Source organism: Rhinatrema bivittatum, chromosome 9, assembly GCF_901001135.1.
Source record: "Rhinatrema bivittatum chromosome 9, aRhiBiv1.1, whole genome shotgun sequence".
Classification (NCBI taxonomy): domain Eukaryota; kingdom Metazoa; phylum Chordata; class Amphibia; order Gymnophiona; family Rhinatrematidae; genus Rhinatrema; species Rhinatrema bivittatum.
Genome location: NC_042623.1, coordinates 163,095,187 through 163,121,706, shown reverse-complemented (window position 1 = coordinate 163,121,706; position 26,520 = coordinate 163,095,187). Strand labels below are relative to the sequence as shown.

The window sequence follows — 26,520 nt, the reverse complement described above, 5'->3', positions numbered from 1 at the left end:
TGTCACCCATATGTGAGGACTAACATCCTGCTGTCCTGTGAGAACACCTGTTACAGGTAAGCAACTCTGCTGTCCCTTAAGATGTCATTCATCATTTTTTGAAAGACTGCAGTTGCGTTGCTTAAACCGAAGGGCATGACGAGGTATTCAAAGTGTCCATCTCAGGTGTTGAAAGAAGTCTTCCATTTGTCTCCTTCTTGAATACGCACCAAATTGTAAGCTCCCTTAAGGTCCAATTTGGAAAATATTTTGGCCCCTTGGAGCCTATCGAACAGTTCAGTAATTAAGGGCAAAGGGTACCTGTCCTTTATTGTGATCTCATTCAGCCCCTGTAGTTGATGCAGGGGCGTAAGGTGCCATCCTTCTTCCCTACGAAAAAGAAGCCTGCGCCAGCAGGGGACTTGGAAGGTCTGATAAATCCCTTTTGTAAATTTTCTTGTATGTAGGTAGACATAGCTTTAGTCTCGGCAACAGACAAGGGGTAAACTCTGCTTTTAGGAGGTTCTGAATTAGGCTTCAGATTTATGGCACAGTCAAACTCTGTGTGGCGGAAAGACATCAGCAGCTTGCTTCGAAAAGACATCCTGGAAGAAAGCGTATTGTGGAGGTAAGCCAGGTAGTGATGGTATGGTGGGCATACAGATGATGGGTGAAACATCTGCAAGGCACCGACCGTGACAGTCTGGTCCTCACCGGGACAGTTCCAAGGTGGCCCAATTGAACTGTGGCATATGGTCTTGAAGCCAGGGCAGGCCCAATACCACCGGATGCATGGCTTTTTCCAATACCAGAAATGAAATGGATTCTGAATGAAGAGCTCCCGTGCGCAGGCCAATGGCCTTGGGTGGTCAGTGTGACTTCTCCAGGAAGTGGTTCCCCAAGGATGGAAGACAATAGCAAAGGTTTAGCTATTGGTGTGGTAGGGATCCGTAGATGTTCAACTGAGTGCTTCGGAATAAAATTACCTCCGGCACCAGAGTCAGTGAGCGCGAGTGTCTGAAACTCAAGGCCTCCACAAAGCAAAAACACTGGTAGTGATAATGGAGGAGTAGGAGAGGTGAGGCCCAGGAGAAGTCCTCCTGCAGATCCCAGGCCTGTCAGTTTCCCAGACAAATGGGACAGGTTTGGACTGCATGACCTGATTGGCCACAATACATGCACAATCCCATGCGTTTGCGAAAACATCTTTCCTTTGAGGTCAAGTGGCTTCGGCCTGATTGCATAGGCTCTTCCTCCTTTAAAGGTGTAGACGGTAAGTTGGAAGCAATAGGTTTAGGACTGTTAATCCCCACCGTAGACTTTCGTGGACTCTTGACCTCCTGAGTTCGGTCGCGGATATGGCGGTCAATTCTTCCAGCCAGTTCCATCAGAGACTCAAGGGTATCAGGCAATTCACGAGCCACTAGCTCGTCTTTTAGGCAAGAGTTGAAACCCTCCATGAAGATGGCACTCAAATATCCAGTGTCCCAATGCAGTTCGGATGCTAGAGTCTTAAATTCAATAGCAAAGTCTGTAAGCGGCTTGTTACCTTGTTGAAGATTGAGCAAGGCAGATCCAGCGATCGTCTGGCGAGCCAGGTCATCAAACACAGACTTAAAAAGTTTTAGAAATCCTGGTAGGTCATTCAGTATAGGATCCTCACACTCCCATAACAGTGAAGCCCAGGCCAGGGCTCTTCCTTCTAGGAACGACAGGATGTAGGTGGTCTTTGAAGCTTCAGTGGGTAAGAGGGTAGGCTGTAGTGAAAAATGCATGCTGCATTGATTAATAAACCCTCTGCACATCTTGGCTTCACCCGTAAAGTGAGTAGGAGTCGATAAAGGTACAGTGGTCTTAAGGGTTACCACCGGAGTCAACAGCTCCTTCACAGGAGGCGTAGAAGAATTCAGTTGAGCATGTAACTGATTGAAGGCAGTAGCTAGGCTCTCCAAAGACTTTTGTTGTTCTGTGATCCGCTGGGCCAGGCCAGGAATGGCCTGCCAAGGCCGCAAGCTGAGCAGAGTCCATGGAGTTAGCAATCTGTTGTGTTTGAGGCATTGTGGACTCTTGGTCACTGCAGTGAAGACACCGCCCGCGGGGAATTGCAGTGATAGGCTGGAGTTAAGGAACATACACAGTAAGGATGGAGGTTTTATTGTACTGCTGTAATAATGATGTAGGCAGGTAGTCACTGAGGTCCGCGAAGTGCCAATACATTCAAAGGCCCCGGATGTTGAATCTCACCCAGATGGTATGATAGGCAGTAGCCCGCAGTCTGGCAATGCCATAGCTGGTAGGTGAAGTTGGAGCACCGGATCGTAGAGGTACTCGCAGGAAAAGGTGACCTCCTGGTGGTGTAGAGGGACCAAAGGTCCGAGCTGCAGGATACTAGCAGATAGGCCCTCGAGGAGCGAGTCCCTGAAGTCCGATATCCTGTAAGGTAGAAAGAGAGAAAGACCCCCAAGGAGCGGTTGTCTTTGTTAGTGAAACCCCGAAGGGAAGATGGAAGCAAGAGACCCCCGAGGAGCGGGTTTCTAGAGCTTCTGAGGAGCGAGGCCCTTGGAGCGAAGCAGCGTCTAAGCGAACGGCTTAGAGCGGTCAGAGCAGCTTAAACTGAAGTCTTTGCTAACTCGATTTGGTATCGGAAGTGGAGGCTAGATATACCCGGAGGTACTGACGTCATGTGGTGGGGACGGCCCCGAGGTTCCAGCCATGACGTGTATTTGAGTGCAGGAGCTGTGTGCGCACACCCTAGGAGGCCACGGGAGTGAACATGGCAGACTGGGATGCCCATGCTCGTTTGGAGACGCCGAGGCACTCTGCACCGGAGGCAGCCTTCTTGCCCAAGGAGGAGGAGAGAGGAATAAGAGGTAAGACAGAGCGGTCGCAACCATCTGCGACCGGGCGCAACAGGTCCCTTTTCCCTATTTGGATGAGGTGGACGAGCTGGAGTTCGGTGACCTTATTGTACACGTGATCCATAGGATGCAAATCTGGTGGTCCCAGATTCCTCTCCTCCACAAGGCCGCCTAGGCAGCTTTGAGCTCAGGGCTATGGGGTTTTTTGCTCCCCTCTGCTCCTTTCTTTTAAGGTTTCTCGCTCTCCTTGATTACTCTGGCTGAGCTGAGGTAGACAACTCCATTCAGCCTTAGGAGAGGGGAGCCTTCTATTTTCTTTATTGTTAAAATAATTTTTTTTATTTTTTTTTTAACAGGAAGACGTCGGAGCAGCTCTGGGATCCCCCCCCCCCCGTACATTCGGTTGGCTCCAGTTTTCTCTCCTCCTGCCCAGGACTCACCAAAGTTTAGGCTCGGCAGGGAGGGCTTCTGTTCCCGCCAGCGGGAGGATGGTTTGCGGTTCGGCTTGCGGCGCGGTCCCAGTGCATGTCAGCTGTACCAGGTTTTGTTCCGCTTGCATCTCGGGAAGGGATTTGATGGCGACTCGTCTTAATGTGAAAGCTCCTCGTTTTTTAAGCCGAAGAAGAGAATATGGGTCCGAGTGGGTCAACGCTCTGGTGATACCTTGGCCTCAGGGGATTCACATATTATGCCCTGGCACGGTTGTATGTGCAGTGGAAATGTGAGGCGTTAGAGAGCACAGCCAGCTCTCCTTTAACTCCTCACATGATAGGACACTGGGTTTCAGAAAGAGAGTTGGCTAATGATAGCCTTGGCCTCTAAGGGGGTTTCAGCAACAATGGAGTAAGGGGAGCAGGCGACCTCTGTGTTGGAGAACTGCTAGCTGAATCTCTATATGACCCAGTTTCCTCTGCTCTGGTGCCCAATTTTTCTGCTTCTGACATTTTAGAGCCTCCAGTTTAAGTCCCCTGAAGGTGAGGGGATTCAGGAAACCCCCTAGGGCTTTCCCAGGAGTATTTTTATTTATTTATTTATTTTTTTTAAAGGCTTTTATATACCGGAGTTCATGCACTAGTGCGTACCACTTCGGTTTACACAGAACAAGGAACAGAAAATTACATCAAACAGATTGAACAATTAAACAAATATACAATTACAATTACAATTACATTTACATTTTTGATAGATTTTATTCGGGGAGCTCAGTGATGGGGTTTTTCAGCAGCTTCTCTGCCTGCAGAGGAGACCAGGTGTTGGCTCCGTGGTGTTGAAGACTCTTCCCTTGCTTGTCGTTGATGTGCTGGTGGTGCCGCAAGTGCAGGGAGGAACAGCATGTGCATGCGGCAAAAGCGGCATGGCATTCTGGGGTCTGCGTCAAGCCTGACCACACCAATAGAACAAACCTTGCGGGTGACGGTCTAGAGCTGAGGTTTTCCCCATCAGCACAGAAACGGCAGCCATTTTCGATTCCCTAGCAGCATCGGCGGGAGAATGACCATTGCCAGCAGTTCTCTGTCCCACCAAGAGGCACTTGTACTGAAGAAGAGTCTCTGGTTCTGGTAGTGGTCTACTGCTGCTTTTAATTTGCTTACGCGCAAAACATGTTTAGAGGGATGCTGGCTCTTGGCCCCATTCTCCATGGATTCTTGGCTAGTAAAGAGGCCTAAGCTGTTGAGAAGCTCTTCAGGCTGATGATTTTCGATGCTGGATGTTAAACAGATCCGGGCCTAAACGCGCTGAAGGTGCAGGCAGGCTTTGCTTAGCCGTGTGGTAGTCCATGGCAGCGGTTCTTTTCCCGAGTACATGTGTGCGTGTTCTTGCCATGTGACGGTTGCATGCACAGGAACCTGTGTGCATAAGGCCGCGGCCTAGATATAAATGCATACATGTGCAACCTAGACTTGAGTGCGTGTTTGTGCAGGTACTTGAGCGCGTATTTTTTAGGTACATGTGCATGTAAGGCTGTGACCTAGACTGGAGCGCGTATTTGCGCGGTACTTGTGTGCGTATGACCATGGCCTATATGGGTGCATATTTGCGCATGTACTTGTGCTCGTACGACCACAACCTAGTCTCAAGCGCATATTTGCGCGCGTCCTGGAGGGGTATGCGTGTATGCCTGAATAGCATTGGTGTGTGCACAGGAGGCTGCCTAGAGCTGAAGTTCAGGAGGGCTATCCGCCAGGGACAAACAGGTCCAATCGCCTTACTATCTGTGAGGCTTGCCATCTGATAATTCAGTTCTCACTCTTTCTTTGTTTGTGTCTACATTGTTTAGAAGCTCAAAGCGATTTGACTACTACAGCTTTTGCACGTGTTGGGCATCCCCTCGACCTGTGGTGTCTCTGGAAGGGAGTGGAGTGCAAGGTAATGGTCAGTTCTCCTCCTCCCTTTTTCCCGAGGGCAGAAGCTTCCCCAAGAGAGGTTGGAGAGAGCAAGTTTGGGCCTATGGGCTCTGGTATAGATCCATCCTCCTCCTGGGTGGAATGTTTCCAGGGCCTGTAGACCTTTCTGTAGGGGCATCCAGCAAAGGCAAAGCAACCTACTATGTAGGGACTGCATGCTCAGGCCTCCCATTTGTCAGTCATGGTGGACAAATGCCGCAGGGAGGCTGTCCCTAGTGATGTTCAAGAGGGTGTGGATCATGAGACATTGGAGGATTCAGATGGGGAATTGACTGTTTCACCTCTAGAAGAGGGAGAAATTGCAATGAATGAGTCACTTCAGATTCTGCTCAGAATTTTTTCTTTTTTCACAGAGATGTTTTGCTGAGTTTGTTGGCTCAGACTCTGACCATCATGGCTTACTCGCACCAGTCTTGAGCAAGGTGTGGAATTGGAGATTCTGAATTGGATAATAGTCGCCACCGATGCAAGCTTCTCTGGATGGAGGGCAGCGTGGCAAGATCAGTCGGTGCAAGGCCAGTGGTTAAAACAGGAGGCCTCATGATCTATCAGTTGGTTTGAGAGGAGAGCAGTGCATTTCGCATTGCTTGCCTGTCTGCCGAGGTTACTTGGCCATCCAGTACAGATCCTATCGGACAATGCAGCGATGATGGACTACATCAACCATCAAGGTGGAATCAAGCAGTGGCTTGAGAGGCCCCAGAGTTGATACTTTAGTTAGAGCAGCACTTGGAGTGGCTGGTCGCGTCTCATATCGCTGGAGTGGACAACATTCAAGTGGATTTTATCCGTCGGATAAAGTTAGACCCCAGGGAATGGGAGCTTTCGGAGGCAGCAATGTGTCATTCATGGAAGATAGGGGGGTATCCTGACCAAAGAGAACCCCAAAGTGTCGTGTTTTTAGAGCCACTGAACAGAACACGGTACAAAGGAATCGGAGCTCTAGTGCTGCCATGGACTCGAGGGATTCTTCTTTGTCTACTCTCCAGTAGCCTCTGGTGGACAAGGGATTATGACGGATAAAGAAGCATCTGGGCAATGTGATCCTGGTAGCTCCAGAATGGCCATATCAACCATGCTTCCCAGTTCTGATCAACATGACCATAGATGGGCCCCTGAGGTTTGGACATTGTTCGACTGTTTTCCACCAGGGCCCAATATTTTTGGGTCAGGTGGCTCACTTCTGTCTCATGGCTTTGCTTTTTAGTGGAAACGTCTAAGATGGAGGGGATATTCCAAAGCGGTTGTTTCCACCATATTGTAGGCTAGGCGAGCTTCTACATCCTTGATATATGTGCGAATTTGGAGGATCTTTGAGCCCTGGTCTGCTGTTAACTGAGTGCAGCCTCAATCTGTTCAGACTATGGTGTTAAATATTTTGGCTTTTCTACAGAAAGGTTCTTGTCAAGGGACTGGCCTTTAACTCCCTTGAGAGTCCAGGTAGCGACACTGGGTTGTCTCCAGGGTAAGGTGCAAGGGTATCCTCTGTCCACACATCTGGATGCTATACGATTCCTTCAGGGAGAACTTGTGTCCTCAGGTGCGGAACATTTGACTATCTTGGAATCTGAATCGGGTCCTTAGAGGATTCTTTGAGGCTCGATTTGATCCACTAAAGAGAGCCACGGTTAAGGACTTGACTCTTAAAGAGGTTTTCTTGGTGGCTACTTGTTCAGCCAGGAGAATTTCGGAGCTCCAGACACGGTCATGTAGACATCCCTTCCTGCAGATGTCGGATTCAGGGGTATTTTTATGTATGGTGCCTTCTTTTCTTCCTGAGGTAATCTTGGTGTTCCATCTTAGTTAGGCAGTAGAGCTTCCAGATTTTATGGATTTGGATTTCTCTACGCCTTGTGTGGGGGAGCATAGGCTCTTAAATTGGAGCCATGCATTATTGAGGTATCTAACGGTCACTTATGATTTCCATAGATCGCATCACTTCTTTGTAAATCGGATCACCTCTGTACTGTGGAGTGGTCCAAAGAAGGGAAATAAGTCATCTAAGGCTGCAATTGTGTGGTGGCTGAAGGAAGCGATCGCATTGATTTAGATTTCTAAAGAGCACCCACTGCCAGGGGGTTTAGTGGTGCACTTGACACATTCTCAGGCGACTTCCTGAGCTGAGTCACAACAGGCGTCTCTGTATGAAATTTGCTGAGCAGCTACTTGGGAAGTCGTTGCACACTTTTGCTAGGCATTATTGCTTGGATGTGGGAGATCCGGCTTCCTTGTGCTTTAGTAAGTGTTCTATGAGCAGAACTGTCCAGGTCCCACCCGAGTTAAGGATAGCTTAGGTATATCCCAGGAGTCTGGACTGTTCTGGGTACATACAGGCAAAAGAAAATTGGTTCCTACTTGCTAATTTTCGATCATGTAGTACCACAGATTAGTCCAGAGACCCACCCATTTACTGGGGGGAGAGTCCGCTGCTTGTACTATTGCTTTGTTTATAGTGCAAGCTGTTGGAGGGTTTTCAATGCTGATCGCTTATGTTAAATTTGGGAAACGAGTTTTCCATTGTCTTTTTGGGCAACTTCATCTTCCAGCTCGTTGGAGGGGAGCAAGTTTGCTTAGAATTTTGCTTAGAAATTTAAGGTTGTTGCTGTCGTCTTGGCTTGGGTACATATCAATACTGAAGAACTGCAGGTGGCACACTGGGTTATGTACAGTGTCTTTGAAACTTTCTCTGTCTCCCTCTGCTGGCAGGGAGGCAAAACACAGGAGTCTGGACTGATCTGTGATACTACAGGAACGAAAATTAGCAGGTAAGAATCAGTTTTCCTATGAACCTCAACTAGAATTCATTACTTTGCTTAAGTCAGTTTTATCCTTTTTTTTTGTTTGTTTTTAAATTGACAATACAGAACATTAACATTGCTGCTTGACTCATTCTTTACAATACAAGTGAAAATTCAATAATTTAAATAGGAATTAGGACAGCCAGTTTCATCCTCTCTTGTAATGGCGAAATACTTATGATAATTCTTAACATTTGGTTTCCTTTCAGCTGTTCTATCAATGCTGTAGCATGGTCACCATCTGGCTCTCATGTGGTGAGTGTAGACAAAGGAAGCAAGGCTGTACTATGGTCTGAAAAATGAATGATTGGTGGCTAGAAGATGAAGCCTCTTCTGCTGACAGCTTGTCCTTAATTGGACAGAAGGAAATTCCCAACCTCTGGTTGATGCTATATAAACTGCATGGCTTTGACTTTAAGAAAAAATAAAAGCACTGATGAGGTGGCAGAGTGTTGTGGAGAGTCCTCTAAACTCAACTTCAAGTTGAAACCTGAATCTTGCACTCTGTTGCTAGCACTGAGATAAAATGAGAGTTCCAATTCCTAAAATGTAACTAGATGGAGGGCTTTCTGGCATAAGGAATATGTGAATGCAGAGTAATGTCATTCACTTGTATAAACAGCAAGATCGGAAGGGAGTGTCAGATCTGAGTTTGTACTATTCTCTGTACTCATTTCAATAGACTGACTTGACAAAAAGATATAAATTGTGGGCCCAAGCAGAATGTCTATAGTCTTCGGGGTGAAATGTGTTGTGAAAAGATTTTATTCTATTCAAACAGAGCCCTAGTCAATGTTGGCTTCATAAATGGGTCATTCTAACTCTGGATCTCCCTTTCAGTAGTCCCTTCGTTGGGTAGATCAAAGTTGAGATTCTCCCTGAACAAAATCTGGGTGAATAGAAGTGGGTGCATGAAAATGGTCCCTGCTTTAAATAGATTGGGGCCAATTCTGCATTGAAAGGGTTTCTTCCTTTTTAGGCACAAGGTGACTAGATGAATGAATACTTATTCATCCATCATATAGCTAACTCTGTCATTTTGATATTTTTCTCCAGTGTGCCTGTAAGCCATCAGAAAACTGAGAATTTTCTAGCCTATAACACAGTGCTATCCAGTTTGGAATAATTATGCATCCTTCTGAAATCTTGCCCACAGTTCATACGAAAGGGGTTTGGAAGGAAATTATTTCAATTTCAATCATTTTTTATTTTTAAACTGGGAAGAGAGTAGAAGAAAAAAGGAAGGTGAGATGTGCTCCTGTGAATAGGAATGTGCATTGCTACCAAGTCCCCTGTATCAAATGATTGACACAACTGATTCCTCTATCTGTAAGACAGAATCTCCCACAGCATAATGGTTTGAATAAATTTTAGCCCTTAATATGAGCCTGCTTAACTTGAAAATCTAAGAAACCTGAAGCCAAATAAAGAAAACAAATGTGCCTAATCTGTTATAGTGACAGCAGGAATGACTCATCTATATAATAAGAATCTTAACATTTTCCCAGTCCTCCTGTGCCAGAGATGTGCTGATTTGTAATAAATACATTCCTATCAGGAGAGCTGTCACTTCCTTTTAACCTTCAGGGCAAGTGGATGGAAGAGGAAAGCTTGTAACTGATCATGGGCATAAACCTGTGAATTGGTGCAATGCTAAGGGATTATTTGTGGCAAAATTTAAATTTTTGTCCAATCCACTGTTATGTTTTTATATAAGTTTTATAACTGAAATATCAAAAGCCACCCCCTTTACCTTTTCATCACTTCTTAATATTTGCACTTTATTTTGTCTCCATTATGAGTAGGTTTTCAGTGGAATGTATTAAATGTGGTGAGGGTTAGTGTGAGAGGATGGAGCCCTCATCCAAACCCTTGGTTATCATAGGCTAAAGTCAAGTCTGTTTTGTAAAAATAAATAAATGTATTAAGAGCTGCATGGGAGTCCTGTGAAGAGAGCAGAGCAACCTCTGTCTCCCCTCACAGTCCTGCCCCTGTCAAAGGCTGTGGGGATGTTGAATGCCTGTGGAATAAATATTTATTTAAATTCCTCATTTGGTCATAAAAAATTAGTTAAATAAATATCCACATTTAAAACCTGCATGTTTTCTGATCATTTATTTTGTGTCTCTGGAAGTGAACAGTCTTCCTTTTCTCTAGTTTTTATTGGTTTATTTGATCATTTTCCTACAACTAGTACAAGCAGTTTACAGCAAATAAAATACATTTTGCAAGGTAAAATAGTTCACTGCTAAAACAATATACATTTAAATAAGTAAAACATTTAAATTTTCAAACTAAAATACACATTTGTCTTAATGACTAAAATGGTTGGCTAACATTCTACAAGTTCTTCAGTCCCCAGAAATCCAACGTGAACCAGTGAACATTATGTATACAGTTCATAAGTCTGATTAAATAGCCAAGTTTTTATTTTTCTGAATTGCAAATAGATTCCTTACATGCTTCAGTCGGAAGAGCATAGAACATATCCCTTCCAGTCTCATCTGAGTTTGGGAAGGCAATGTCAGGAGATCTTGGCTCAAAGATTTCAGTGTTCTTCCTGAATTGTTTGGAATTGGGAGTTTGAGATGATATAAAGGCAAACTTGTATAAAAAGATTTAAAAACTAAGCATAAAATCTTAAACCTAATACTACAAACAATGGGTAGCCAATGAAGTTCAGTAAGACATGGTATAAAATATGGTCATACTTCCCCAGGTCAAAAATTAACTTTTCTGCTGTAATTTTTGTAATCTGTAATCTTTTGATTAAGATTGTAGAAAGTCACAAGACTATTACAGTAATCTAAAGATGAATGCATGAACTAATAATTGCAGATCCTGTTTTACTAAGAAAGATCTTAGGCAATGAATATAACATAAATAATAAAAAGATCTGAATCAATTTATATACATATGGTATCATAGACAATTCTTGATCTAAAATAATAGCTAAAATTATCTTTCTCTTTTACTCCATTTATGGGGTGGTGTTAAAACATTAGCCTTCCTTTTGAATCAAATTACCTCAGATTTTAATGGGTTGGTCTTTAGACTATACTTATATAGCCATTCTGCCACATCATTCAGACTTTGGTTAAATTTTATTAATTCCTCTGAATGACTGCCCTCAAAGAATGCCAAGACTTGTATGTCATTGGCATGCATGAAATAGCTATATCCTTTTGCCTGAATCACGTTAGCTAGTGGAGCAATATATAGATTAAAAAGAGTTGGGGCTAAAATAGTGACCTGAGGCACACCACAATGTAACCTTGTCATATCTGATAATTTAACTTGACATGTTCAGTCCACAAGAAAAAACTGTCAAAGGCAGCACACATGTCGATACAGGCTAGTAAAACATTTTTATCGATGTCACTAGTCTCCTTGAAGGAGAACCCTGCTACTGCTGAATTTTTTAAATCTTTCTCAACTGTGGAGGCTAAAGAGCCCTCCTAAGAGTTTGAGGCCCCTGTGTTTTCTCTTGTCTGATGGCACCATCTTGCTTGAGGATCTGCACTGGTGACCATAATGCTGCTAAGGGGAGGGTGTGTATCATGGAGAAGTCCCCCCCGTCCCCAAAACAAAAATGGCTGGACCAGTGATTGGACAGTAATCTACTCTAGGCAGTGGAGATCTGTCCTACATACATCCTACAGCATTTGTTTTATGCCTTAAGTGACTGGTTGATTTTGATCCTGTGGGTTACACTCACCTCAAGCAGGATCTTAGTGGGTAAAGGTGCTGCAGGCTTCCCTTCCAACCTTGGAGGTGCTGTGGATGTTGCCAGGGAGTTTCAGGTGCATCCTCTTATGGAAATGCAGTTTGGCTGAACCTTGCAGCATCTGTTCAGGGCTACAGAACGTCTGAAGAACCTCTTGTCTGTGGAAGACTTTCAGGGAACTGTTGGATATCCACCCAGTTTCTCTGGTTACTCAAATCATAAGACATGCAATACAGGGTCAGATCAATGATCCACTGAGCTAAGCATCAGATTTTTTAAAGTGGCCAGATTATGTTGCTTGGAAGACATACCCAACAGGTCATAGTGGAGAAGATCATTCCTTGTTCTCTCCCAGCAATAAGAGGATTGTAGTCCCCAAGTCTACCTGACGAATAGTTGTTAATAGATCTTTCTTCCATAAACTTGTCTAAAACGTTTCTTTTTTCAGCCCAGCTATACTAATGACTTTGATCAGATACTCTGGCAACAAATGCCACAGCTTAATTTTCATTGACTGAAAAAATACTTTTTAAATTTTGTTTTAAATCTACCAGTTTGCCTCCTGAAGTATCTTCTAGTTCTGTTCCCTATTTTTGTGTTCATAATATAAATGTATATCATATCCCCCTCTGTCATATTTCTTCAAATTAAAATAGTAATGTTACTGCAGTAGTTTTATTATTCTGCCCCAGTGATCTTTTCGAATTGAGTGACCATAATTCAGTCAAAATTGAGATAATCAATGGAGGGAGAATAATAAAATTACTGTGGTAACATATAGTTGTGCTCAAAGGTTTACATACCCCTGGCAGAATTTGTAAGATATGTAGCATTTTAAGAATGAGTTATCAGCATAAAACATGACTCTTATTTTTAATTTGTTTCAAATTAAACTATTTTATGCATCACAGAATAGCACAATCATTAAGTAAACCATAGCAATAAAGGAAATAATAAAATGGTCCTGGTCAAAAGTTTACATACCCTTGAATATTTGGGCTGATAATATACACACATGTTGAGATGGCAATGAAGGGTAGGTATTCACACCTGTGCCTTGTTTGATTGTAATTAGTGTCTGTATAAAATCAATGATTTTCTTAGCTCTCGAGAAACCCTTGTGCATTTCATCCAGGGCTGGACTGACCTGATTATTGAAGTATGGGGAAAGCAAAAGAACTGTTAAAGGATCTGCAAGCAAAAGTAGCTCAACTTTCTAAATCAGGAAAAGGATATAAAAAGATATCCAAAGATTTGAAAATGCCAATCAGTTCTGTTCAAACTCTGATTAAGAAGTGGAAAATTATGGGTTTGGTTAATACCAAGGCAGACTAAAAAGATGCAAAGAAAAACCCTCAAGCAACTTCTACTGAAATACAGGCTTCTCTGAAACAAAGCTGTGTGGGTGTTTCAGCATGCACAATAAGGAGATACTTGAACAAAAATGGGCTGCATGGTAGAGTTGCCAGAAAAAAACATTGTTACACCAAGGCCACAAAACAGCCCGTTTACAATACGCCAAAGAGCACCTAGAGAAGTCTCAAAACTTCTAGAACAAAATAATTTGGAGTGATGAGACCAAAATTGAATTTTATGGTCACAAGCATAAATGCTATGTTTGGAGAGGAGTCAACATTATCCCTGTCATGAAGCATGGAGGTGCATCTCTACTGTTTTTTTTTTTTGGGGGGGGGGGGGGGGGAGCTACAGTGAAACAGGGAATTTAGTCAAAATTGATGGCATGATGAATGAAGCATCTTATCAGAAAATATTGGAGGAGAATTTGCATTCATCAGCCAGGAAGCTGCGCATGGGGCGCGCTTGGATTTTCCAAATGACAATGATCCAAAATATAAGGCCAAGTCCAACCCTTCAGCCGCTGCAGCAGATGAAACTGAAGGTTCTGGAGTGGACATCACCATCTCATGACCCTCAGCATCACTGAGCTACTTTGGGGAGAACTCAGATATGCAGTTCATGCTAGACAACCAAAGAATTTACAGGATCTGGAGGCTTTTTGCCAAGAAGAATGGGCAGCTTTACCACATGAGAAAATAAAGGGCCTCATTCACAACTATCACAAAAGACTGCAAGCTGTCATTGATGCAAAAGGGGGTAATACATAATATTAAGAGCTAAGGGTATGTAAATGTTTGAAATAAAACATTCACAAAGCTTACAAACAAAATGCCCCAAAAATTCTTACAATTTTGTCATTTAAGTTTTTATTAGAGACTGAAGCAATAATAAATTACATCAACCAGAAATGCAGAATTATAAAAATACAATAAACATTTAACTGAAAGCAGCCTCTGTGCTTTATTTTAGCTCCCTCCCCCCAACCCAGTGTATCCGTCATACACAAGCATCAGTCAAGTGCCCATGAAAGAGACCTCAATATCCAGTTCCTAACCACCCATGCTAAATCACTGCACATAGGCCTGTTACCACATCCAGACTGAAACTTCAGCACTCACCAACATGCACACTCCTGGCAAGGGCGAACAAATCTACGCCTGATTTTATAACATGCGCAGCGAGCCCGATGGCGTTCCTCTTTCCCTCCAAGGCTGCTCCGAAATCAGAGCGGCCTTGGAGGGAACTTTTTTTCCAGTCCCACCTTCCCCTCCATTCCCCTTTCTAACCCACCCCCCATCCCTAACTAAATCACCACCACCACCTTTGCAGCAAAAGTTACGCCTGCCGGCCGGTTGCCAGCACCATACCCTGACACAGACCCCTGTGCCGGAGCACATGCCCCTGAGCCGCCCCTTTTTGCAAGCCCCGGGACATGCGCGTGTCCCGCCGAGCCTATGCAAAATAGGCTCGGCGTGCGCAGGGGCAGATTTCCTCAGGTTACGCGCGTAGCCTTTGAAAATCTGCCCCTAAGTGTTTTCTGGTACCCACCTCCCTACTCTGCAGTCTCCTTCCCAACAGGTATCTTGCTGCCTGAGGAGTGAACTCAAGGACCGCTGTTAACTGGGTGCAGCCTATTTTGTACATGCACAAAATAAGCCTTAACAGGCGGCAGCTGAATCACTGCAGCCAAGGTCGTTTGCCTAGCCAACCACCTCCCCCTTGGGTTGAGCCTGCAGGTTCTGGCAGCCGGCAGGACTTACAGGCTGAGCTAAGGTGAAGGCAGAGTGAAAGTCCAGTCCAGGATCGAGGCAGGCTGAGAGCAGATCCAAATGGGGACAACACAGGGCAGATGAGAGACAGGAACAAGGACCAAATGAACAAACACAGAGGCAAAACCAGGAGAGGAGCAGAAACTACTGGAAACAGACTGGGAGGGACAGAGCAATGCTGGCAACTAGCTGAGGACAAGCAGAAGGCCTATTATGAAGGCAATGGTTTTAGTTTTGAACTTCCTTTATTAATACCTACGTCATCAGGGCATATACAGCAAAGCCTATACGAAGGGCTCAGGGACTGCAGGAAGTTCAGCCATGTTCCTAGGATGCTGGAGGTGCTTAAGATTAGAGGTGAGGGTGTAACAGCAGGCACATGTGGCTGTTCAGGAAAATATGGGCTTGCTATCTATGCCAGCTGGCCATATGGTACCCGGTATAAGTGTGGGGGGTTGTTTAGCCTCAAGGATGTACATATGACCCCAGCTGATCATTTTGTGACCCCGTTGGGATCCCAGCTCACAGTTTGGGAACAACTCTTCTAGGCTATAATATATTTCTAACTGTTAGAAGAATAAGGGCCCCATTTAATAATCTTGCCACATTTGCATATTGTACAGGAGAGGGAGGGGAAGGAGAAGGGAGAAAGCAATTATTTTCTGCTTTGTGTGTCTGCTCCAGCCTCACCCTCCCATCCTATCTCCACAGCAGGGGAGGGGTGAGGCTGGACCAGACACTGTAGGCAGCATCTGAGAAGAAATGGGGAAGGGGTTTTCTGCTCTGATGTGCCAAATCCATCATCCCCCGACTGTCCTGTATCAACAGCCTGCAGCTCTTTGTAATCCCAGAACTTGGGATTCAGCTGCGGACAATGTGAGAGGTGGAAGGAAACTGTAAGTGATTTATGGGGGGGGGGGGGAGGGGAAGAGAGTGTTAGGGTCATCCCTAGAGGGGAGAAGAGTGTATATGAGTGTGTGGATTAGTGAGGAGTGCGATGAAAGATAAAAAGTTATGCATGCCTTCCCCCTTCCATCTACTAATTGACAGGAATCTCAGGGTGATCACAACTCTTGCCAGATAAGCTCCTCATACTGTAATTAGCTCTGTAATCAATTTTGCATTATGGGATTGATTTTCAGTGTTACACGGGAATTGTGCCTGTAAAATCAGGATATATATGCAAATCTTCAGAAGATGAGAAGTATACACGTACGTACCATTTTGCGTTTACTTCTATGCAAACAAAAAAGCACTGTGGGGCAGGGTTCAGAAGTACGTATACAAGTATTTTGGAAGCAGCGTATGCATAATTTACACATGGTTTTACACCTGCTACTAAAGTCATGGAAATCAAATTGCAATTGTCTTGTCAGCAGTTTTTGGATGGGAGGTCTGAGTCAAGTGATGGGGGTCAGGGTGAACTGGGAGAGGCATTGGTTAAAAGTACTTGCACAAGTATTTGCAGAAGGTGAGTATATGCATGTGTTATAAAATAACTACTGTGCATAAATCAAGGGTAATTACATGCACAGATTGTAATGATTTCCTGCATAAAATATATGCACATACTTTTATAAAATAAGTGCACAGATGCCTGCATTAAAGGAATGTGCACATCCTGATGCATAAGCATGTCTTTTTGAGGTGGAGGTAGGGCGCAACCCTGGATTTGTCAATAGGCACTCGTATTGGGGATCATTCATCAAATCGCATTAGGGCTCTTAACACCTGTGATAATGCATTGCAAAATGCATAGGCAAATTTTGAAAATTTAGTCAACGTGGAGAAGTTTCGGCAGAGAGAGAGAGCCTCTAGGGAGATACACATAGTAGTCTACTTTTTTTTTACCACTGTAAGAGAGGGCAACTAGTAACTCAGGGTGAGGTTTGGGGGAGGGCAGTTTTCCATGCACTATCAGAGCTACGAACAGCACACTTACCATCAGTGATTTGGAGTGATGAAAGATATAAAAAGATGAGATTTGTACAATGTACTCTTGACCTAGATTGATGCACTCTCTACCTACCTGCTATCATGGCAGTGATATAAATAATTTACTCTCTCTGCCCCCAAAATGTGATAAATTATAGCGGGTGTCGTTCTTGCAAAATTTATAGCAAAATTATGAATCTAGGGCTGCAGGCTGGCTAAGCTTTGCTGATTCTCATTTACCAGAGAACAACCCTCTACTACTCTGTAACAGACCCTTACAGGAGGTGGAGGGGTGAAAGCACCAAAAGTGCCTAGGGCAGCAAAATCCTATATCCATCCCTAGGCGGTATTTATAAACTGTATAGTTCCCATCAAACAGTTTATAAAATACAGGCATAACTTTTTCTACACCCACTTCTGTGTGTATATGCACTATTGAAAATTACCCTCTTTATTAGTGATATTTTTTTAAGAGGATTTCTAGCATGCTACTCCATTAATAGCCCATCATGGAGAACAAATCAAGCAATAATAAATACAACTGAAACACATGATGACAAACCATTAACAAATGATTTAAAAATCTACTCCTCAATCATTTATTGTTTTATTTAGAAAGGTACTTAAACTGTTATCAGATTAGGTATAAGAGAGGTAACACGGAAATTATATCAGTTAATCGACACAGAACTTATATCCTGCAACTGTTAAGTTTTTCATTGTAGTTATGAAGTGGTAACATCAGATCTGATCAACGTAGTTCACTGCTAATAAAAGCTGTGATTGGGCCAGCCTGCTGGCTCAGTGGCAGTGCTGGGCACTGCCGTGCAGAAAGTCCCAGGTTTGATCCTCAAGTCAGGTCTTCACTACCTAACTCTACTTGGGGAGGTGTCTGAGACAGCATTCGCAGCCCCTGGAAGGGAGGGAGTCATGGTCATTGCTTTTGGGGGCACTTAGTGGCCAGATTCAGGGCCCGTGTTTGCAGAGTTCTGAAAGGAGCCGTGGTGCATGGCCCCAGCCTCAGGATCATCCCTCCAGTGACCAGACTAGAGCAGTTGGGACATGTTAAATAGGGAATGAATATTAAAAGCAAAAAAGCTGTGATTATCCTACAACCAAGCAGAAGCTGTTCTTATCTATTAGGTGAGGTCTCTCTGGGTTTCTATTAGTGCCCATGGACAGAATGTTGCTATTAGTTACCTCCTTAATCTTATTACGCACAACACTGCAGATATAGTATATACTGCATTAAATATGTGCAACTTAAACTGACCTTTGGTTTTCCTTGGACAGGGATGCCCACTTTTGCCTCTTTTATAAATTTTAACTGAAGAGCACCTGGCCTTCAAAATTCAGTCCTCCCCTGCAATATCTGGGCTAAAATTGGGTAATTTGGAACATAAGATGTGGATGTTTGCCAGTGATATTGTTTTGTTTTTGGTTGATCCACAGGATTCTTTACATGTAGTCTTAGATGTATTTAGTAATTTTGGATGCTTTGCAGGATTCGAAATTAATTTTACTAAGTCAAAAGTTTTGCATCTTATGATAGTTACTCAGGTTGGAAGGGCAAATTTCCTTTGACGTGGGCATCTTCTCATCTCAAGTATCTAGGTATCCCTATTGCACAAGAGAAAGCCTCATTATATAAATTAAATATTATTTCGGTAATTGATAATATAGAAGAACAGCTTTCTGCATGGTCAATTTCTCATTGTCTCTATTTAGGAGATGTACTGTGTTTAAAATAATTTTGTTGCCTAATCCTCTTTATAGATTTCTGATGCCCCCATGCAGGTTATCTCTTCAAAGGCATTAGTAGATTGCATTTTGGAGAGCTGGCAGTAAGAACTGGGTATCCGACTGTGATGAGTGATATAGTAGTTTGAATTTACCAGTCTTTAAATGTTATAGTGTTGCATGTCTGCTACAATTTTCTTGGGAATAATATACTGGACATTGTGTGCCATGCTTAAAAGAATCAAAAAGAGGACAAACACTACAATAATAAAGACCAAAAGAGGGGATTTGTTTACACATACACAGAGGAAATATGCACTAATGATGGTAAAAGACAATAAAACTTAAAAAATATTTAATTATCTTGTGTATTAATTGATAAATATAGTAAATTAGATAGTCAAGATTAGATACATATTTTTAAATGTACATAACGATATGATTATACATAAAAAAAGGATACACAAACCTTTAAAAAGTTGTAATATATATAATAATATAAAAAGGACAGACAAAGCAACATAAATGTATTCATGGACCCAACATGGCCATGTTTTGGTTCATTGCCTGCTTCAGGGGTACAGAGACCTTGTGGTATATAAATAAAAAAGCAGTAACCACTGTAACTAAATAATTAGCATATGTCATGGTTTGGCAGGCTGGAATCAGGGATCATCCCTGCAGAAGTGACACCGGGAGATGGTCTTCTACCTATACCAGACAACTCCCCCACAGTTTGAGCCCTTGGATTCTGGTGGCCAGCAGGATAGGAAGCATGATTGGACAGGAACACATCACAGGCTGGGAGCTTGACACAGGAAGGGCTGGAGACCAGGACTGGGATCAAGGGCAGGCTTGGACCAGAAGAAAAATGACAAGGGCAAGCCTAGGAAACAGACAAGGAATGGAATAGGACTGGACACGGATAGGAATAGAACAGGCAACAATAAACAAGAAGGCCCAAACAGGCCCCAGGATTGGCTAACTGAACCCTGAAGGTCAGAAAGCAGGGCAGGGAGGCTCAAGAGGACACAGAGCAAGCAGAACAAGGCAGGAGGCCAAGATAAGGCCACAAGGCAGGAAGCAAGGCAAGGAAGACCCTGTTATTACTGGCATCAGTAGCATGGGATCTTCTTGGTGTTTGGGTACTTGCCAGGTACTTGTAGCCTGGATTGGCCACTGTTGGAAACAGGATGCTGGGCTTGATGGACCCTTGGTCTGACCCAGTATGGCAATTTCTTATGTTCCTATGGCCAGGTCAAGGAGCCAAGGTAACTTTATGAAGAGGCAAGGAGGGAATGGACAGGCTGGGTTAAGTAGGGCTGGAACTGCCATGTCATTCGATCAGTGAGGAGGTGGCTAGAGCAGCTGTGAGTGAGGCTCGCTGATGACCTCTGCTGGTGGGGAGGCTGCGTAGCAGGCAAAACCACTGCATAAAGATAAAAACAAAACAGCATAAAATATGAACAAAAATGTATACATAAAGGAAAAGAAAAATTGTATAGCTTAATAATGTAAAAATAGAAATATACCTTGAAAGAATGGAAGAGGAAGAACATGTATGAACAGTCAATCTCACTTATGGAGAGTTTCTCAGTCCCTATAAGGAACATATATTACAAAAAATATATATTCTTTAAAAGACTTTGTACTTAGAAACAAACAGATAATAAATGGGAGTAAGGGAAGCATACCTAGTTATGTGTTTATTCAACCAAAAGCTATTCCTGCTGTGGAGGGCGAAAAGCTCCCATGTGGCCAATGCTTATTGGATGCAAAAACCCAATCAGGATCATTTCCAAATGAAAATGTAAATGTAACATTCTATCAGAGAAATTTTCAAAAGCCCATTTACCCCCGTTTAGTGCACTTAATTTGGGTAAAACCTATTAACAATTCAATAGCATAGACTGTAGCAATTTTCAAAAGCCCTTTCCTTTCCCTATCCATTCCCCCCCCCCCCCCCCCACCTTTCCTTCCCACTTTCTCTGCTCCCCCACCTCCCCACTCTTTCCACCCTCTTTTCTCCCCTACTCTTTATATTCCCTCCTGGTCTCCCTTCCTCCTCCTCCTCCCTTATTTCCCTCCCCTTCCTCTTGACCCTCCCTTTTCCTCTCCCCTCCTCATCTCCCCCTTTCCTCCCTCCCCTCCCCCTTTCTCCCTTTCTACCTTCCCCCCCCCCCCTCTCCTACCTTCCCTTTTTGCTCCCACCATGCATAGTAGTCATAGGTGATTGTAATATACTAGATAATATATTTGAAAGTAACCCCAATATATAAGTTTTGTTTATAAGTTGACAACAAGGCTGGTATTGTGTAATCATTTCATTGTGTGTTGAGCTTTTTGCATTGCTCTGAGATTATGGTAAGGCTCTGCCCCTTAATTTTACTTTATTTATTTATTTAGAGGTTTTATATCCCGTCGTTCCATGTGCAAATCACTTTATAAATGTATTTATTTATCGAGTTTTATATATCGTCATTTGGTTTCACCATCATAACGGTTTACAAGTTTCGATGGAAAAAAGTGTTAATGAGTTAGTTAGAGGCATTATAATACAGATTCTAGTTAGATAATTAGGTTAAATTTGCAATTTCACAAGGTTGCAAGCTGTTACATAGAAAAGGTTAAGTATAAAGATTAATGTCAATCATTGTGTCAGCAGTCAAATGGTGCAATGACTGCAATCTCTCTTTTCTCACAGCATTCTCTCTTCCTGACAACCATATCTGTGTTTGGGTAAGAAACCCTTCAATCCGTGGCTGAGAAAGATGAATTGAGGGAGGTGCCTGGACATTCTCCCTCAGTTTATCCTTCCTTTTGGTAGGAGGCATAATAGGCAAAACAAAAAACAACCCACCAGAGGAAAGAACAGAGAGGGCTCTAACCAATCTTCTCAAAGTGCAGTCCCCCCTCTTATATATTTCTATTTTTATTTTGTTTTCCATTTATTTGCTGAGGTACTTAATGGTGTTGGTTTGTGATGACCATTCATTGTGAATCGATGGTAATACATTGTTGTGCCTTCTGCAGCCTTGTTAGTATACCTCAAGGTGGAACAGAGAGCTACATTACAGGAATAAGTGAATTATATGTGAGTGTTGCATTTTTAATCCTATCTCGTCCTATTACTGAAACCTGCCCACTGGGTCCCAAGATAATATAAAATAAATATAAAAATGGGTGATTTCATTCACACTTCCCTCCTCCCTCGCTCCTCCTTCCCCGCTCCCATTTTCTTCTCCTTCTCCTATTTTCCCTCCCCCCTCCTATTTCCCTTTCTTACCTTCACCCATTTTCTCTCCCCCTCCTTCCTTTCTCCTTTCCCACCCTCCCCATTCCCTCTTTCCTCTATTTTCCCCCTCCCTGTCCTCCTTTTCCCTCCCCTTCCTGCTTAACCTTTTCCTCTTTCCCTTTTTCCCCTTCTACAATTAACTTTTTTTTTTATTACTTTTTGCTATGTTTTTTTGCATTTGTTTATTCATTTTTATTTTGATTCCCTGATTTATCATTTTTACACATGTTTTTATTCTCATGTAGCTATTAGGTTTTTGCATTCCAAAAGCACTGGCTTAAAGGGGGTTTTGTCCCTTTTCAGCAGGAATAGCTTTTGGATAGGTAAACACATATAACTAGGTATGGTTCCCTTTCTTGTTGGATAAATGCTTCAATTTATTAACTATTTATCTTATTATATATTATTTTAAAGAATATATGTATTTTTTAAATAAATGTTCTCTATAGGGATTGAAAGACTCTCCATCAGTGGAATTAACTGTTCATACCTGTTCTTCCTCTTCCATTCTTTCAAGGTATATTTTGGTTTTTCCATTATTGAGATATACAATTTTTGTTTTACTCTTTTATATATATTTTTGTTCATAATTCATATGTTTTTGTTGTTTACATCTTTATCTTAATTACTTAGTTATAATGGTTACTGAATTTGTTATTGTAAGCTCTACTGAAAGGACTTTTCTTAATATACTAAAAGGTCTCTGTATCCCTGAAGCAGAATATGAGCTGAAACATGGCTATGTTGGGTCTATGAATGTATTTGTAAGCTGCTTTGTGAACTTCTGATTAAGCTGGCTTGCTGAGAGCTCTGTTGGGGCTTCCCAAATCTGCAATATAACCCGCTCTGGACTGGTTGTTTTGAATTGCTATCATTGTACTTGATAAGAAGAACCCTGGGGGGTTGTTCTCTTTTTGCCATCAAGCTAAGGCCACAAAGACCCCTTGTTTCTCAAGAGATAAGGCCAGACTTCAAACTTTTAAGATGGTTTCTGAAGCTGAATCTGCACTGCTGGCTTTAAAAGAGGATTTGATCAAAGAGATCTTGAAGAACGCTACAGTAGAAATCTCAGCCTGGTAGATGCGGTTAGAGAAAATATGGACAACATTTTAATAAAATAAAGGAATTTAAAGGCTGGGTGTTTATCCAAGAAACAGTGTCGGATCAGTGCATGATGCAGCTTGCAACACTAAAGCAAGAGAATACACCACTAACAGCATGTATTGAAGATCAAGAGAACCTGGGTAGGAGAAACAACATACAAATAGTGGGCTTACCAGAATCGGTGAAAGGAACCGATCTGCTACAGATTATGCAAGACTGGGTACTTGAGGTTTTATGTCTCTCAATGGAAGCAGCCAGTCATAGCAGAGCAAGTGCACCCCTTAAGGCTTGAACATGGTAATCAGATCCAGCCTAGACCTGTTATCGCACAGAATTTAAACTATGATGATAAGCACAAAATCATGGCTGCATATAAGAAGCAAGGCTCGCTGGAATATCATGTTCATAAATTATTTCTTTTCAATGATTACTCCTTGAAGGCGTCTGCAAGCCAAAACACCTTAGGGCCAGTATGCACACATATTTTTCAAACAGGGATAAAGTTTTCCAGTACAATTAAAAGTATTCAGAGTTGGAAAATTTATGATTCTGCAAATGCAAGAGCAGATTGATAAATTCTTGCAGAGTATACAACCTTGATAATTAAATTACATTTGAGATCAATGATATATGATTACACCAAAGAATGGATTCCCCTTTGTGTTTTCTTTGGCTTATTGATCTGGCATCATCGAGATATTTTTGGTTTGTGCATTTTAAATTTCTTTCAGCTTCATTGAGCCCCTACCTGGTAATCAATTTTGAGATGGTGCATCAACATGACACTGCTGAGCTACATAATTTGCTTTGTCGTCCCACCAGAACCACACTCAAGGGAACCCTCTACACCCCCACCCTTAAAATCGCACACCACACTTCCACCAGAGAAAGAGCCCTTTCCGTCGCAGGCCCCACCCTCTGGAACCCCATGCCAGCTGGGCTCCGATTAGAATCATGTACTCGGAAATTTAAAAAAAAGGGGTTAAGACATGGCTGACCCAGACTCGGACCCTACTTAGTCCCCCTGCTCCCTCACTTCCACCAGAGAGAGAGCCCTGTCATTATTGTACTTATTGCCTTCTCCTTTACCTCATCTTTCCCTCACCATGTTGCCGACCGTATAATCCGGTTGCTTGTATACAGTGCCTCCTCCACTATCTTCTTCCCCTGTTTCCCTGTTTCCCTCCTTTCCTCCCCTCTCCCTTTTACCTGTGCTCTGTTATGTTTTCATAACTCTGCAGCACTGTATATACCTTCCCTCCCCCTCCCCCCTGCCCTTGAACCCCTTACCCCTTACCCCTGTATATAGTGCTTTTTGAATGCATAATTTGCAATGTTATATATAGTATTTATCGGATGGTTCTCCCATCTCTGTACCTTGTTCTCCGTCAGGTACTGTTCCTATATTATTTCCATCTGTCCTTTTTTTCCCTCTCTTTGCTCGTTCCTATTTTCTTCCTAGCTGCTCCCCTCCCCCCACCCTGGTTTTTTGTATTTTCCTCCTTCAGTTATATTGTGAACCGGCATGATGTACCCACGAATGTAAAAAAAAAAAAAAAAAAAAGCAAATAAATAAATAAATTGTCCTTTTTAAGTTTTATATCATCAATATGATATTTACATTTTTTAAAGATTCGTATGCCCCTTCATATGTTTTTAATGAATAATTATATTTTTATGTACATTTAAAAACGTCTCTAATCTTATTGACTTCCTATTTTACTATATTTATTCATCATGTAATTATCTTATGTATTATTTTTTAAGCTTTATTTTCTGTCGTCACTGGTGTGTCTTTCCTCTCTGTATGTGTACATCACTCCCCATTTTTGGTTAATAGAATCTAAAGCAGTCCCTTTTTTGTTTATAAATATAATTCATCTCTCACATTCAGATATGCCACTTCACTTGCAGGTATTCGCTTTAATCCACCCAGTATTTCTAGCTTGGCGATTTCTATGTAAATGATGGTGAGTGACATTTACTGCTTCTGGTATTTTGCCTTTGGTGGTAATTCTGCATTTTCCCTGGGAATGTATAACAAAATATTTCAAGAATGGAAAGTCAAAAAGGTTATAGACATTCCTGCTCCCTATTGTGTGGAATGAGACATTATCAGGTAAATTTTCAAAGGCCCATGCGCGTAAAATTCTGGGTTTATGCGCGTGACCAGGCCTTGCGTGCACCATGCGCATTTTACCACAAGCCCGACCACATGCATAAACCCCGATATGTGCACAAGTGCCGGGCCTGATAGAAGTGGGGGCTGGGGGGCAGGGAGGGGGCGAGCCAGAACAGCACCATTATCTACTGTCCCGGGGAAGCGTGCGGCAGCAGCCGGCCAGCGCATGGAAGTTGTTTCCCCAGTAAGTTAGGGGTCGGGGAGGAGAGGGGAAGAGGTAGGAAGGGTAGGGTTAGGGATAGGAAAGTTCCCTCCCAGTCTGCTGCTTAATTGTGCGAGTGATCATGAGATTTTATAACATGCGCGCGCCGGGAACCACCCATGCATCTTTTAAAATCGACCCCTTAACTCTTTTGAACAATTGAAAAATCAATATGATTTGTCATAAACATTTTTACAACACTATAACTAGTTACAAAAACTACTATACTGTTCTTAGCATTCAAAATACTAAGCAATCACAAGAACAGTAAAATACAAATTTACAATTGCTCTTTAAACTTTTAAATCCACTCATATTAATATTTGTTTTGGCAATTATACCTAAATCTCATACAAATGTACAAAATGGGGCAGATTTTCAAAAGCGTGTAAGTCCTGGGCTTGCAGAAAGGGGCAGGGCGGGGTCAGAGGCTCCCGGCACAGCGGCCATTTTCAGCTGTGCCGGGGTTCGCGCGCTGGCAGTTGGCCGGCGCGCACAACTTACTTCAGCCCCAGGGCTGAAGTAAGTTTTAAAACAAAAAAAAAGATGAAGAAAAAGGTAGTTACAACACTGTAACTAGTTACAAAATCTGCTATACTGTTCTTAGCATTCAATTTTGGAGCGGCCTGGGAGGGAAAGGGGGAAGGCAGTGCGGCTCAGCGTGCACAATTGCGCACCCCCTTGCACACGCCAAACCCTGCTTTTATAACATGCACGCACCTGTTATAAAATCAGGCGTACATGTCTGCGCGCCGGGTAGCGCACGCACATGTAAGCCCGCACACGGGTTTGAAAATTCACCCCCATGTTTCTAACCCTATTCAAAATATTTTAACATACAAGATCTGATAAAAGCATATATATCAAACTATAGAAAACCTATATCTTTTACTTACCTACCATATAACTACATTTGGTAAAAATTAGAACACCATTCCAATCATTTAATGACAATTAGAAAATCACAAACACCATTTAAATATTTTAAACTCAAACACAGGCAAAATGTGGCACATGATTGTTCCTAGCTCACTTCTCTGCATGCCTAGCTACTTTTATTAAGCTCAAACACATGAAACTCCGTATTCATAAGAAAGTCTAGTCCCATAGCCACCATGGAAGTATAGGCTTCTGTTACTGGAGAAATTCACTGCTGCTCACACAAAT

At 42.7% G+C, this 26,520-nt stretch overlaps 1 protein-coding gene and 1 long non-coding RNA gene across 10 annotated transcripts in view; one reads left to right on the top strand and one right to left on the bottom strand.

The window, feature by feature from the left end:
• ATG16L1 (autophagy related 16 like 1) overlaps positions 1-10,138 on the top strand; it is a 254,894-nt gene extending 244,756 nt beyond the window's left edge. For all 9 annotated transcript variants that reach the window (XM_029617424.1, XM_029617422.1, XM_029617421.1 and 6 more), the window contains one exon: positions 8,250-10,138. In XM_029617424.1, the coding sequence (XP_029473284.1) occupies positions 8,250-8,343 (94 nt within the window). In that variant the 3' untranslated portion in view covers positions 8,344-10,138. The remainder of the gene's footprint in view (positions 1-8,249) is intronic.
• Positions 10,139-10,193: 55 nt separating this feature from the next.
• Positions 10,194-14,727, bottom strand: LOC115099665. The gene is made up of 4 exons (XR_003858844.1): positions 14,675-14,727; positions 12,818-12,914; positions 11,759-11,970; positions 10,194-10,600 (listed from the first exon to the last, which is right to left on the bottom strand). It is a non-coding gene; the product is annotated as an uncharacterized LOC115099665 (long non-coding RNA).
• Between the last annotated feature and the right edge of the window lie 11,793 nt (positions 14,728-26,520).